The sequence below is a fragment of the Notamacropus eugenii genome, chromosome 1 (genome assembly GCF_028372415.1).
Source record: "Notamacropus eugenii isolate mMacEug1 chromosome 1, mMacEug1.pri_v2, whole genome shotgun sequence".
NCBI classification, from domain to species: domain Eukaryota; kingdom Metazoa; phylum Chordata; class Mammalia; order Diprotodontia; family Macropodidae; genus Notamacropus; species Notamacropus eugenii.
This window is the reverse complement of record NC_092872.1, coordinates 632,573,479-632,588,566: the sequence shown is the minus strand read 5'-3', so window position 1 is coordinate 632,588,566 and position 15,088 is coordinate 632,573,479. Positions and strand designations below refer to the sequence as shown.

At 38.8% G+C, this 15,088-nt stretch overlaps 1 protein-coding gene and 1 long non-coding RNA gene across 2 annotated transcripts; one reads left to right on the top strand and one right to left on the bottom strand.

The window, feature by feature from the left end:
- Positions 1–3,282: 3,282 nt before the first annotated feature.
- Positions 3,283–9,091, top strand: PCNA (proliferating cell nuclear antigen). Its single transcript, XM_072635314.1, has 6 exons — positions 3,283–4,068; positions 4,675–4,772; positions 4,861–4,928; positions 6,005–6,199; positions 8,282–8,405; positions 8,504–9,091. Exons 1-6 carry the CDS (start codon positions 3,848–3,850, stop codon positions 8,581–8,583), a joined length of 786 nt encoding a protein of 261 aa, XP_072491415.1. The 5' UTR covers positions 3,283–3,847; the 3' UTR covers positions 8,584–9,091.
- Positions 9,092–12,221: 3,130 nt separating this feature from the next.
- On the bottom strand, positions 12,222–14,920 carry LOC140520890 (uncharacterized). Its single transcript, XR_011972693.1, has 2 exons — positions 14,812–14,920; positions 12,222–12,690 (listed from the first exon to the last, which is right to left on the bottom strand). It is a non-coding gene; the product is annotated as an uncharacterized lncRNA (long non-coding RNA).
- Between the last annotated feature and the right edge of the window lie 168 nt (positions 14,921–15,088).

Sequence of the window (15,088 nt, the reverse complement as noted above, 5' to 3'; positions counted from 1 at the left end):
ATAGCCTTCCGAGCCTATTACCTTTCAAATACACTCAATTGTCTGCATTAAGAGTTGGAGATATATAGAAAAAAGTGAAAATAGTCCCTGAATTCAAAGAGCTTACATTCTACCATTGGGAAACAGATGGTGTTTTGCATTGTTCCCTAACTATACTATGTAGGCAGTGAGAGCTACAAGAAATCCTAGAGATCATTTCTGGAGTCCAGTGCCTTTCTTTTTTTGTCATCTGTAATGGGATATGGGCCAGTGAGTCCCAATGCCTACGAGCATGTGTAAGGTACATCTGATGCAATCTCCACAAGGACTTAGAGAAGAAACTCTGTAACTGGTTCTGGTCTACTTACCATAGAAGAATTTTTAACTGGCTGTGGCTTCATAGTTCAGAGTGAGGAGCATTGAAAAAGTATCAATTAACCAGAATGTGCCCTTCCCTAGGCTGACTTCTTCCTGTTGGGTGACCTTCTGGTGAGAAGGGAAAGACAGAGCTATAATGAGAGAGGCCTCAGCCACTCTTTATCCGAGTTGGACATATAGGTGGAATAAGCAGAAGTTAGAAAGCTTAGAAAAAATTGTCATACTAAGCAATCTGATCTTTTAAAATACAAAACACCTACATCTTCCAGACTCCTCAGGAAAGTTTAGATGAATTAGTCTTTTAACTCATTTATATCTTTAACTATACTATTATTAGTTTTCAAGTTTCATTATTATAATCTATAATTCATTTTTCATTCTCAAGTCTCCTTGTCATTTTCTTTTAAAATTTATTCTTAACATTCATTTTTAAAAAAATTTTGAGTTTCAAATTGTCTCCCTCCCGCCTGCCCCCTCATTAAGAGGGCGAGCAATATGATATCAATTATTTATAGGAAATCATGCAATACATATTTCCCTAATACCCATGTTGGGAAAAAAAGGAAGAAAAAATAAAATGAAAAATTATGCTTCAATCTGCACTCAGTGTTTATCGGTTCTCACTCTGGAGTAGATAGCATTTTGGCATCATAAGTCCTTCAGAACTGTCTTGGATCATTATAGTGATAGGAGTAGCTAAGTCTTTCACAATTGATCATTGTTATTTTATTCCTTTTACTATGTACAATGTTCTACCGGTTCTGCTCACTTCATTTTACATCAGTTCCCAGGCTCTTTGGAAACTACCTTGTTATTTCTTGTAACACAAAAAGGTTCCATCACAATTATATATCACAACTTGTTCAGCCATTCCCCAATTGATGGGCATCCCCTCAATTTCCTTTCCTTTGCCACCAAAAAAAGAACTGCTATAAATATTTTTGTACTTATCGGTCCTTTTCCTTTGATCTCTTTAGGATACACACCTAGCAGTGGTATTGCTGATTCAAAAGGTATGCACTGTGATAAATTATAGCCCTTTAGGCAAGGTTCCAAACTGTCCTTCAGAACTGTTCAGTTCACAACGCCACCAATAGTGCATTAGTGTCCCAATTTTTGTGTAGGAATACATTTAACTCAATAGTGATACAGTAAGGAACAATATAAGGGAAAAAAGATATAGGGATGGGAAATAGAGGGATTCAGGGAAGGATTTGCCATAAACAAAACAAACCCTAAGCTTGGAAAGAAGGGATCATGAACAGGAGGTTAAAGGAAAGAAAGAATAACAATCTCTAATAAAGTGAGTTTGAGGAATAAAAATGAGAAAAAAAAGAAAATAGAATGGAAGGAAATAAATATAAAACTATCTTGAATGTAAATGCTTGACTGTGGTTATGTGATACAGGGTTCTTTATTTCTTTTCTCAGTAGGAGGGGAGGTAGGAAGGAGAAAAAAACGCTTGATTATAGAAAAAAAATTTTTCCGTATAGCTTTAACAGTTATGTGAAAGATGTATTATAGACATGAAAGGAGCAATATAGATAAGGTGAAAGGTGACAAGGACCAGAATTAGGAGGGTGTCCATGTCAATGGAGAGAAGGCGATTGATGTGAGTGTGGAGGTAGAATTGAAAAGACTTGGCAACTGAATGAATATATGATGTCATGGTGAATACATGATGAAGGAATGGAGGATGCCTCCAAGGCTGAAAACCTGGGTGACTAAAAGGATAATGGTGCCCCCACAAAAACAGGGAAGTTTGGAAGAGGAGCAGGTTTTGAAGGAAAGAGAATTAGTTCTGTTTTAGTGATGCTGAGTTCTACATGTCTGTAAGACATCCAGTTTGAAATGTCCAATGGCAGTTGATGATGCAGGGCTGGAATTTGCAATATATATCTGGGAGTCGTCTTGGTAGAAACAAAAATTTAATCCATGAGAGTTCATGAAGTCACTAAGAGACAGACTGTAAAGCAAGGATTCCCAACCTCTTTCTGGCCCCCTATCTGGCTTTCAATAAATCCTTCGGTACCTCCTTTCAGTATGAAAGGAAATAAATTCTAACGTTTACTATGCATATGTACGTACAAATAAAATGTAGAGATGAATTTTCCATAATGAAAATTTTATTTCGCACATACCATTTTTAGCATTATAGTTACACTCTCTCTTCAAAACTATTTTTCCCCACTCACACTACTTCTTTGGGAATATTTTAAAGGGATAATAGTTACTTACCAAATAATTTCTTTACCCTGTCCTCGGTCTCCTAGCATCCCCCAAGAGTCAACCTACCCCAGGTAGAGAAAGTGTGGGGTGGAGAGAACAAAGCCTGGGGGCGGAAGGCGCTGGAGAATGGGGCAAGGAGACGCCTCGGTACCGAGCCTCCGTGACTTTGGGCCAGTCACCTAATCTCCCTTGACTTCAGTTTCTTGATGTCAAAGAAAAGGGGTGGGAAATGAAATCCAGCTACGTTCTCTCTCTTCCAGCCGCGGACACACAGGTCCACTTGGTTTAATCCAACAAGCCACCCGCTAAAGGCATACAGAAAGAAAGTTATTGGTACCTAAGAGTTTAAAAGAACCTTCCTCACTGGATCCAACCTTTCCATTTGACGGATGAGAACCTAGAGAACGGGAAGGGGCCAAACATCCCCTGCCCACCAACTGGCCAGAGCACGTCCATGGTTCTTTAAAAATTACAAGTCCTTGGGTGAAGGTAAGGTCTTTCTGTTGTGTTCAGAAACTTGCCAGCAAAAAAAGGTCGTGGCAAACGTTACTGCCCATTACCCTAGAAAGAAGGAACGTGCATTATCCATGCTTATCGTGTGCCACGCACTGTAACGTACTATTTTTTCTGATTAAAACATGAGTGAGCCACGGCTTGTGGAGCCAAAGGACCCGGGTTGGAAGGCGTTTTGCCACTTGCTACCCATGTGACCACCCCGGGCAAGTCATTTCAGCTCCAGGAGGCCTCCGCTTCCTCGTCTGTAAACTGAAGGGATTAGATGAAAGGCTCTCCAAGGTGGCTTTCAGCTCTAAATCTCACTGTCCGAGGAGTGAGCCACCTTCCTGGAGTGAGGTTTTAAACCAAAAATAAAGCCCCCGGCCCCAAACCAAAAAGGATTGAGAGGAGGTGAACCTGAACAAGCCCGGGCAACGAGGAAAGGCGGGGTAAACCTGCTCCCTCTGATTGGCTCAGGAGGTTTAGGGGGACCTTCGCGATGGGATTGGTCGAGGGAGCACCAGTAGCGTTAGGGAGGAGGCGGGCGGTTACGCCGTGACGTCATAGCGGCTTGCCGGCGAGCGCGCGAGGCGGAGCAGCGGAGCCTCATTTGGTTAGAGGCGGCGGTGGTGAGTGCGTCTCTGCCCCCGCTTCTGCTCCCGGGCCGAGGACCTCGCCTCAGTGGGTGAGCCCAGCCCTGTCTTCCCCTCGAGCCTAGGCCGCTTGGTTTTTCCTCGCTTCTGCTCTGGTATCGCTGTTCGCCACCATGTTCGAGGCAAGGCTCGTGCAGGGCTCCATCCTCAAGAAGGTGCTGGAGGCGCTGAAGGACTTCATCAATGAGGCCTGCTGGGACATCAGCTCGGGCGGGGTGAACCTGCAGAGCATGGACTCGTCCCACATCTCCCTGGTGCAGCTCACCCTCCGCTCCGAGGGCTTCGATACCTACCGCTGCGACCGCAACCTGGCCATGGGCGTTAATCTCACCAGGTGAGCTCGGGCCTCCGGTGCTGTAAACACAGTGTTCCCTCCCCCCGCCCCCGGGCTTCTCCCCGGGTTCTTGGCGGGAGCGCAGCCGAGCGAGGTAGTTCTTGCTGCCCGGGCCGGGGAGCGGTGGGGGGGGGGGAAGAGGCGGACGCGCCTCATTGGTCCTGGCGGCGGCAGGGGGCGGGGCCGGGCCGAAGCGCGCGGTTTGGGGAAGGGGAAGCGCGCCCCGGCCGCCTCCCGCCAACGTCATTTCGGCGCCAAGCTCACAATGCGGTCGGAGGGGCTGTGGCGGGAAGGCTTGCGTCCGATGCCCTCTATTTAAAGTGAAAAGCATGTCCGCTCCACGAGAGGCCTCGTGGCCGGAGCGAGCCCGGCCGAGGGAGGCGGCGGCGGGGCGCCTGTTAGGGAGGGCCGGCGGGCTGTGCTGCTTAACAAAAACCGGGATCGGCGTTCGGGTAAGGAGGGAGATCGGCGGTGCCTCCTGCCACCGGAATGTGCCTGTTTACGTCCACCGTGCATCTGCGTGTGCCCCGTTACAGGGCCGGCTGTAACCCCTCCGGGGCTTTATCGATGAACGTGTTTATTTACTGCTTGTTCTCCGTTGTCCAGCATGTCCAAAATACTGAAATGTGCCAGCAACGAAGATATTATTACCCTAAGGGCCGAAGACAATGCAGATACGCTGGCGTTGATCTTTGAGGCACCAAGTAAGTTTGTCCTATAAACGCGTACCCCGCTTTTTAGTTATAACACCAATACTGAAATATAAAATGGCATCTTGTGTTTTATTTGTAGATCAGGAAAAAGTTTCAGACTATGAGATGAAATTAATGGATTTAGATGTTGAACAGCTTGGAATCCCAGTAAGTATCGGAGATTTCTTGTCATATGTCTCATTATAATAGTTAAATAAAATTAATATGACCAAAGTCAATCTCTAATACTTATATATTTAGGTTCTAATATGTAAAGAAAATTTTTGGCATGAGAGAAAATCATTTTTAATAATGTGACATTCATTTTAACTTAATATGTACTACATTGTATATCTATTTAAAGAAATAAAGGGTTAAATAAGTCTAAAATCAGTGTTAAAATTCTTTGATTTATTAAGAATGAATAATAATAACAAAAATAATACAGTTAGGATTTAGAGCTAGAAGCCAATTTAAAAGCTTATTACCATACAGCAAAGCTAAACAAGTTAAATGTTGCCTGAGGTCGTAACTGAGAGTAAAGATTTGAGCTTCAGGTCTTTACTCTCCAAAACATTGGTTTCTACCACACTAGACAGCCTCTTTCCTCTTAATTTCCCTTCATTCGATCTCTACTATAATATTTGTATCTTAATTTTTAAGCTCATTAGACTTTTTTTTATTAATAACAGTTTATAAGGAGCTTTTCGTAGACTTTAATCATTTCCAAGGAAATATAAATTCTTATTATCTTCATCAAAGTAGAAAAGTGATTGGATATTAAAATTTCTAATATAAAAGTAACTAATTTTTTTTGGAAAACAAGTTTTTGTAAATTATACAGCTACCCATATACCCTTTCTGTGGCCCATCTTTATGTATCTAACAGGGCTGTTAATATTGATAATCTAGTATCTAGTAGGGTGACTGGTATCGAAACTCTTGGTCATTCCAGAATACATTCAAGAAAAATAGATTTGGCTACTCATAGCTATTAAATAGTTAAAATAGAATTAAATGTGCTTTTCACTTCCTTTTACATCAAATATTCCTTGAAAAGATAGTTGTACTCTTAAGCTTTCCTAAATAAATTATTTAATTGTCATAACTTAATTATCTTTTTGGAGTAGGTGTTATTCAAAAGAATGCAATTTCATAGCTCTTAATTCTTTCAGCAAATGAGATCGATGACATCTAAATATTTAAACTCCTAAATCATATTCAAAGCTGTTTTTGTATTACAGGAACAGGAATACAGTTGTGTGGTCAAAATGCCTTCTGGTGAATTTGCACGAATCTGTCGGGATCTCAGTCATATTGGAGATGCTGTTGTAATCTCATGTGCAAAAGATGGTGTAAAATTTTCTGCCAGTGGAGAACTAGGAAGTGGAAATGTAAAATTATCACAGACAAGTAATGTTGACAAAGAAGAGGAAGCTGTAAGTCAAATTTAAATCTTGAGAAAATAATTTAAGTACAGTGAATTAGGATATTGGTAAAGCAAAACCTATCCAGAGTTGAATAATAGGTTGAAATTCTAACTATTAAATGGGTATTATTTGATATTCAAATGAAAGTCATTAGTAGAGACCTATTTTGTTTTTGGTATATTTTCTAACTTTAACCTTACGTGATGAAATTTGTAAAGGTGGGAAATGACATATCTTTTACTCATAAAACATAGTGTCATAGATTTACAATTGGAAAGAACTTTACAGATCATTGAGGCTAACCTTGTTTTTTTACAGATAAGAAAACAATTCCAGCTTATGAGATTTGTCTGAGGTTAGACAGGAAGATTGGTATAGCTATGAAAACCACAAATTAACTGCAACTAGTTTTGAGACTCATCCTGAAATGAATTAGAGGCAGGATCCCTTTTCTACAACAATGCACCCTAACCCCCACCTGTATCATTTTCTGAAGGGGTTTGTAGAAAAGTTAAGTAATAGGAAATTGGTTGTGTCCCTATTGGTTTTGCAGTTAATTATGATATCCAGGTAATGTTAAGTTACATAGAGGCACAATATTAGAGTTAGTTGGTACCAGCACCCTCATTTATAAATGAAGAGACTAAACCCTAGAGGTTAAGTAATTTGTATGAAGTCACATCTGGTGGTTCAGCTAGTTTAAGAACCAGGTCCTCTGACTTGACTTCAGCATACTCTCAGTTAACACTCTTATACTTGTCTTGAATTTGATGTAGTTTTTGATTATGACTCATAGAATTGACCACATTCCACTTCGTATTGACATATATGTATATCTCTTATGTATGGGATTTTAAGCTTCTTGAGTACAAAAACTATCCTATATATATTGTATTACCATAAGAGTATAGCACATGTATAACATGTAGGTGCTCAGTGTTTGAATTAGACATTTAATTTTACTTTAGATTCTAGATATTAAGCAAAGTAGACAATAGATTTCCCCCCAAAAAAAATTTCAACAAAAAGTATGATCCTAAGTTAATGAGGAAATTAACCAGAATCCTCAAACCTTTCAAATCAGTGTACAAGGAGTGCCACTGTATTATAATACCTTTATTATAAAACACTTAGAACTTTGGCTTCTTTTACACTGCATATTACCTTTTTAAAAATGAAATTTATTAATACCTTGTTTTTGCATCACCATGCCCCAATACAGTGTATCCCTTTCTACTAAGCCATTCCTTGTGACAACAAATAAGAGAAAAAAATTCAACAAACCTAAACTAACCAGACCAATTTAACCAAGCTTGATGTTATATCCATAGTATAATCCTTCCCATGCTTCAGAGAAGCAGGGAGGTAGATGCCTTCACATATCTCTTCTTTGAAGCCAATTCTAATTTTGCAGCCTTTGGTCTCAATCTTTCTGTTGTCCTACTAAAAGTTGAGGAAGACAGTTGACTAGAGGATGATGTCTTTTATGACATTTCTGATAGGGTCTGATATCCTAGGTACATAGGAAACTAACAAGTATAAGAAACCAAAAGCTATCTCCAGTTGATAAGTACTTAAAGAATACAAACAGTTCTCAAAATTATAAATTATTAGAGCCATAGGAAAGATTGTCCAAATTTCTAATAAGAAATGCAAATTTTGAAAAATTATCAGGTTCAGCTTCATACCCAGCAAATTGGGAAGGATTACAAAGAATGGGAATAGTGTTGGAGAAATTGTGAGAAAGTAGGCATACTAAGAGCACATGTTTTCAAAGAACTATAAAAGAATTACTACTTCTTTTTCTTCTCTCTACCACGAAACTCAGTCCCACCTTAGAACCATGGAAATAAAAGTGAAATTTTGAAGGAATTAATTGCTCAAAGAAAAATAGCCAGTCAAAATCTATTACTGGTTAAATGGCCTGAGAACTGCCAGCTAATTAAGTTTGCACTAAGGCAACACATCTTCATTTCAATTACTTTGAAGGGAGGAGATACTCTATAGTATTTAAATTTTTAATCAGGTTTCCAATTGAATTTATTGCATGATCAGAACAGATTTATTTCTAAGATTTCTCTATTCTTTTAGGTTACAATAGAGATGAATGAACCAGTTCAGTTGACCTTTGCCCTTCGATACCTGAATTTCTTTACCAAAGCCACTCCACTCTCTCCTACAGTAACACTCAGTATGTCTGCAGATGTACCACTTGGTAAGATAAATTCTTTCGTCTTCGATCAATGGACTAAAAAATCTTACTTTCATAATGCTAACAAATAATTAACCTCTCCTTTTTTTGGTCTTTTATAGTTGTAGAGTATAAGATTGCAGATATGGGACACTTAAAATATTACCTGGCTCCAAAGATTGAGGATGAAGGAGGATCTTAGACATTTCATTTCCAGGAAGATAAAGGGAAAAGCTCTTGAAAAGAGAACTGCTTTTGAGATATTCAACAATATGTTTAACTGTTAAGTCTTTTCAGTCTTAACTCTCAGTTTGTACCTCTAGGTACACATATATGTAGATAACTTTCTGTAAATATAGTACTTCTTTCCACATAATTTGTTTTAAAAAAAATCCAAAGTTGGATCTTAATACTAGACCATGCCTTATTTAGAAATTCTATTTTAGATGTTTTTATACCAACAAACTCCTTTTGTAATTCTAACAGAAAAAGAGGATGTCTTCAATTTAAATAAAGTTATATAGGAATTGAGCTCTTCACAGACTAGTAGTCCTTTCAAATGGGACCCTGCTCTGCTGCAAAAATTTTCATGGATTCTCCGCTACAGCTATTATTAATGTAAAAATTACTTGCCAATATTTTTATCTTTCACCTTGGAGCTATTGAATATAAAGCATTGTGGAAATAGCAATAAAAGGATCTTATTTCAATTATTAGTGAATATGTGATTTCTTTACAGAAATGTGTTTATATAGTGTGGTAGAGACTGAGACGCTATTTTTAAGGGCATGTGCGTATCTACGATTTATAAGCTTAGGTGAGTAGGGAGTGAATTCTACATGCTTTTATACATACCAAAATTGAACACCATCAAACATTTCTGTAGCATACAATAGCACTTAGCTTTGGCCATAAGAATCAAGGAATTAGAACTTAAATCATGGAATAGTGAGGTACAATAAAGAGTTGAGATTCTGTCAGACTCTGGGTTCCATTTCCTGGTCTGCTATTCACTGTAATGTTACTTAACATCTGTAGGCTTCTGTCTACATCCATAAAGGTAAGGAATTGGGTTAGATGACTGACCTTCAAGATCCTTTCTGACTCTAGGTTTAAGATTCTGCAATTCCGCAATTAATGTTTTGTGAACTTTATGTTTCCTTATTTCTTCCCAGATAAGAATTCTAATTTAACTTGCATGGGTTGATAACTAGTGTATTCATTTTTGTGCCTATTTTCTGCTTGAGGTCTTAATATAATTGTGTGACCTTTGATACATAATCTAGGTTTAAAATTACCTTGATAATTTTAGTAAGCATTTTGACCAGAGGTGGGGAAACTGCCACCTTGAGGCCACGTGACCTTCTAGGCCCTCAGGTGAGGCCTTTTGACTCAGTCCAGTTTTACAGAACATTGTTTCATTAAGGGGATTTGTTCTGTGAAGTTTGGACTCAAAGGGTTGCACTTGAGGACCTAGAAGGGCTCATGGCCTCAAGGTGGGAGGTTCCCACCCTTGATGGCCATCCTAAATAATGTTGAACACTGACAAGAAAACTCATTTTCAAAAATACTTTTATAATAGAATACTTGTTACATCTTTGGATTAATATTAATTGTAAAGCAACCAAAAAAGTAATTTATTTTTTTTTTGTAGCTTAGATACTTAAATACTTGTTGAATGAGTTTACTATTCCATAGGATTCTAGAATGTTTACTGAACTGCACTGTAGATAAATTCTAGACAACTAAAAAGGAGAGGCCTTTCCCTCTTGTCAGGTAAAAAATCTAGGTCAATAACTAATAAATTTGAAAATGTTTTGAAAGCCTAACAAATGTAAATATTAAATGTCTCATTGCAAGTGTGTCTTGTAGTATCCCAGGGCATATAAAGTTACGTTGCAGTTCAACAATAAATTTAGTTAGCTCTTAAAAAACAGAGAATTGGTATGCATTTTTGTTGGCTGTTTGAAGCAAGGACAAGCAGCCTATCTCAGTATGATGTTAGAGGGTAGGTGATATGATTGAGAAAAGATGAGATGTCAATTGGGTCTAATTCTTCTAACAGTTTACTTTGGGTGTCATGGAGAAAGCTGCTTAAAGAATTGGCATATGTATATGGTAAGGTTCCTAAAAAAAAAAAAATTTGAGCAGCTAAAGGAACCTCAGGCACTAAGATAATAAAAAGCTTTGAAGCATTGCAGTATAGGCAGGAGAATGCTGGACTCAGAATCAGGACCTGAGTTGAGATCCCAGTTCTGCCATTTTTGGAGTAATCTAATTTCTGTGATATTGTAATTCTATGAGTCAGTCAAACTTATAAGTGTTTACTATGTGCCAGGCCCTTTGCTAAGCAATGGGAATATGAATGTGAAAATTGACAGTCCCTATCCTCAAGGAGCTTATAATCCAGTGGAGGAAGACCACCCACAAAAGGAAGCTGAAAAATTGGAAGGAACAAGGAAGGTTCCTGAAGTAGGAACATGGTGGAGAAGTCATAGAAGACCCAAAGCAGTAGAGCTAGTTAAAAAATGAGATGTTCTGAGCTGAGCTCTTCACGTGAATTTCCCCTCCAACCCAAGGGATTAAGCATGGTGATGAGAAGGGAGTATTAAGGCTGATGGGTGCAAGATGAGGAGGTTTCCCCAATAGTAAGCTCCTTGAGACATGGTAGAGAAGTTCCAAAGTATATGTCCAGAGGAGAAATGAGAGACTGACCTAGCTTCAAGACATGATCTGACCAGGACAGTGCAGTAGCAGAACTCGTGATCTCCCTTTCTGGAAACTCAGTATAGCCCAACTCCATTGACTTTTCTGGCTATCTTATCACTATATCAATTGAACTGTTTATCAGTCCCATATCTTTTGGAGAGAAGTTACTGTCTAGTCACATATCCTCCATCATGTGCTCATGAAGTGAATTTTTTAAAATCCAGTATTTACAAGATCATATTTAACACTACTAAATTTCATTTTACTACATTCGACTTAGAGTTCCAACCTGTCAAGATCCTGTTGGATCCTTAACCTGTCACTCAGTATTTTAGCTTTCCTCAGCTTTGTTTCATCTGAAAATACTCAGTTTGTTGATTTAAACTAACAGCATAGGACCAACCACAAATTTGTAGGGTAGTCTACACTAGAGACCCAGTTCTACATCATGACTTCTGAAATAAGCTGTTACTCCAGTTCCACCTAATGGTACTATTTTGCTCATCTCATGACTTCTGAAATAAGCTGTTACTCCAGTTCCACCTAATGGTACTATTTTGCTCATCTCTTCATGTTTTTTTATGAGATGAGTATGAGAGACTGTCAAAAGCTTGTCTGAAATCTGTTAAGTATACCATATAGTACAAGTTCCTAACCTGGGAGTTTGCCCCACTCCCTCCTCCATATGTTGCCTTCCTTGATCTTCCACTCTAGTAGTGAACCTTAGACCAAAAAAAATAATCCTTTAAATTATAACTGTTTGATAAGCAGGACTGTATTGGTTAGTGTTTTGTAGTTATAAATGTGTTAGTAAGGAAGGGGTATGGACCTGGCTTGTCTCCATCAAGATTTCAGCAATCCAGTTCACAGAGTTCTACCACAACCTCCTACATCTAACTATTCAAACTATAATATGGATTATCTGGCCTTAAGGAGAGTGGTTCAAGTCAAAAGGGACAGATACAAGGAAATATAGAGGTGGAATTGCTAACTGATTGTTGGGGGGAGGTAAGGGAGAAGGAATCAACAAGCATTATCACCTACTCTGGGTCAGGTCCTGGTTATGAAAAACTGCCCTCAAGGAGCTTACATACTGTGGGAGAAGACAAAATATACACATGGTCAGAATATGCCAAGTAGTAATACAAGTTTATTTTGGTGGAGAAAAAGTGGGAGTATCAGGAAACATAAAACGATGCTATTTGAATAAGATTTTCACAAAAACAGGATTCTGAGAAGTGAAGAGTCACAGATTACTCCAGGCCTTCATACTTAGTAGTACTGATTCAGTGAGGTCATGGTTGTTGTCCTTCGTTCTTGAAGAGGACCAAAATGACATCATGATAAAGTCAAGTTTCAATGCGTCTGACTGGCTGATCAGACTAATATGAGCTCAGAATGCTCTACTGCAGATTGGGCACAGATAGTCCATGTGAATATTTGGGGCGGATACGCTTAAATCTGCACATTGTACATTTCCTCTGAGCTGTTTCAATTCTGTTTTGCTCATAGAACGCAGCACCTTCTTTGATGTGGGCACTCCATGCTGAGCAATCCTGTGCCAGTGTCTCCCACGTCACACAGTTCCAAATTGGCATACCTAAAAGAGTTTAGGTTCAGGGTAAAATTGTCAAATTTCACAATTCATGGAATTGTCAAATTCCATGTTAGTATCTAAGAATGGAATTGTTGCATTTCCAAAGATTCCTTTTTGCCTTGCTAGGTGGTATTTCACAGCCCTGACTTGAGGACAAGATAAAGTGTACTGGTATAATGAAGAGCTACGTTATCTCTAGGCCTCCAAATAGGTTTACTTTAATAATCTCACACTTAATCCTCTTAAGTACTATTCTAATGCCTCATCATGATACAGAGATGACCTGAGTCCTCAAAAGCTATACCAACTGAGCCCAAGCTCCGTTCCAAATATGGGCCAGAGTCTAACTGCCTGAAGACCCACCTGTTTAAGTTACAAGATGCTCATCTCCAGGTTGGCCACCAGTTGATGAATTTTTCAGCTACGGTCACTCTCTTAAGTCCATCAACTAAACTGTAGGTGGATTGTGGGAAAATAACTATGGACTCAAGGATCTTGAAATAGCACCTGTATATAATAATTTAAGCTTTATAATACATTTCCCTCATATTGCCTTTAAGTTACATAAAGTTATCCTATTTTAGAGATAAAGCTCAGGTTAACTGACTGAGTCACGTAGCTAAGGGCAGAACATGAACTTTAACTTAAAAGTCAGATCTACTTTTAAGTCCAGTGTTCTTTCCATTATCTTTCTGTCTTGGTTTGATAGATACTAGTTCTTGATTTAATTTCACCTGCCTTTTTTTAAAACTGGGAAGTTCAAACAATCTGCCCCAATGTTAACATTCACCTCTCACATAACTTCATTTCCTCTGGCTCTTCTTATATTCCACTGGATACAGTTAATTGAGAAGATCAGTGCTGAAAAGCCAAGACTGTGTGTTCCAACACTTATGTGTGTCACTTACCTTCAGTGTTCCATAATCAAAACTCTCTTTTTAAACTAGCTGATAGACACAAATGACACTTTCTAACAAATATTCACACAAATTCGCTTCCAAAATATACTGCCTGAAATTTGTTCAGTTTTTCAGTCATATCGAACTCTTTGTGACCTGGTTTAGGGTTTTCTTGGCAAAGACACTGGAATGGTTTGCCATTTCTTTCTCCAGATTATTTTAGATGAGGAAACTGAGGCAAACAAGGTTGATGATTTGCCCAGGCGTACACAGCTAGCGAGTGTCTGAGGCCAGATTTGAACTCAGAAAAAGGAGTCTTCCTGACTCCAGCACTTTTATCCATTTTGCCATCTAACTACACCCACATTCCCTAAAGACGATTTATAAAACATTAACAGGAAAGATTTGAAAAGGTATAGCATAGTAGATAGAGCTAGATCTGGATTCATGAAGGCATGGATCCAAATCCTACCTATAAACACTTCACTAGCTTTGTGACATGGACAACTCACTTTTAACCTTTCTGACCTTTGAGTTCCTCTTTTGTAAAATGGGGAAATTATGTAACATCTATTGTGAGGCTCAAACACCATCTTAATTTGCAATCCTTATACTGCCCTATAAAAGTCAAATATTCATCCTTTTAATATTCATAGTATGATATTAACACTGATCATTGTATTTGACCAGTTATCTGTTGTCCTTCAATGTTGACTTTATTTGCATTGTTGCCATTATTGTGATTATTTATCTTTTGGTTTGGCTTTTCACACCCTACATCAATTTATAAAAGTCCTCCCACATTTCTCTAAACTCATTTTTTGTTCCTTACTGTACAGGTGTGACATTTTGAGATAGGTAATGTGCAAAGCAGGGCAACCAGAAAGGCCTCAAGCTCATGCAATAAGAGGGTTAGTTGAAAGAACCCTCAAGCGAGGCCCTTTGACTGAAACCAAACTTCACAGAACAAATCTCCTTAATAAAAGGATTTGCTCTGTAAAACTTGACCTCAGTCAAAAGGCTGCACCCAACGATCGCTGGTTCCCCACCCCTAGTCTAGTAAAACAATGACAGCCATACAGATAACTATAATACATAATATTGTGTGATAACTGCGTTGGAGAGATGCAGAACAAAATACTATTACTGGCCCTGGTCATCACCACTGGTGACCAACTGGTCACGAACCTTTCAAGCACAGGATTTGAATCAGTAACTTAGTTACCTAATATCAGCCAAGCCTTCACTTCATGGATTCTTCAGTCTCCAAAATCTGCTATAATTATTCTCATAACTCATCATGCCACTGAGAAACTTCTTAACTTTATGATCACCTGGGGAAACAGAGTTAATAGTGGTATTGCTGGGTCAAAGGGCATACACACTTCTTTGGGCATGATTCCAGATTGTTCTCCAAAATGGTTGCATCAATTTACAGTTCTATCAGCAGTGTACATGTCCTAATTTTTCCCTATCTCCTCCAACATTTGTCATTTTCCCCT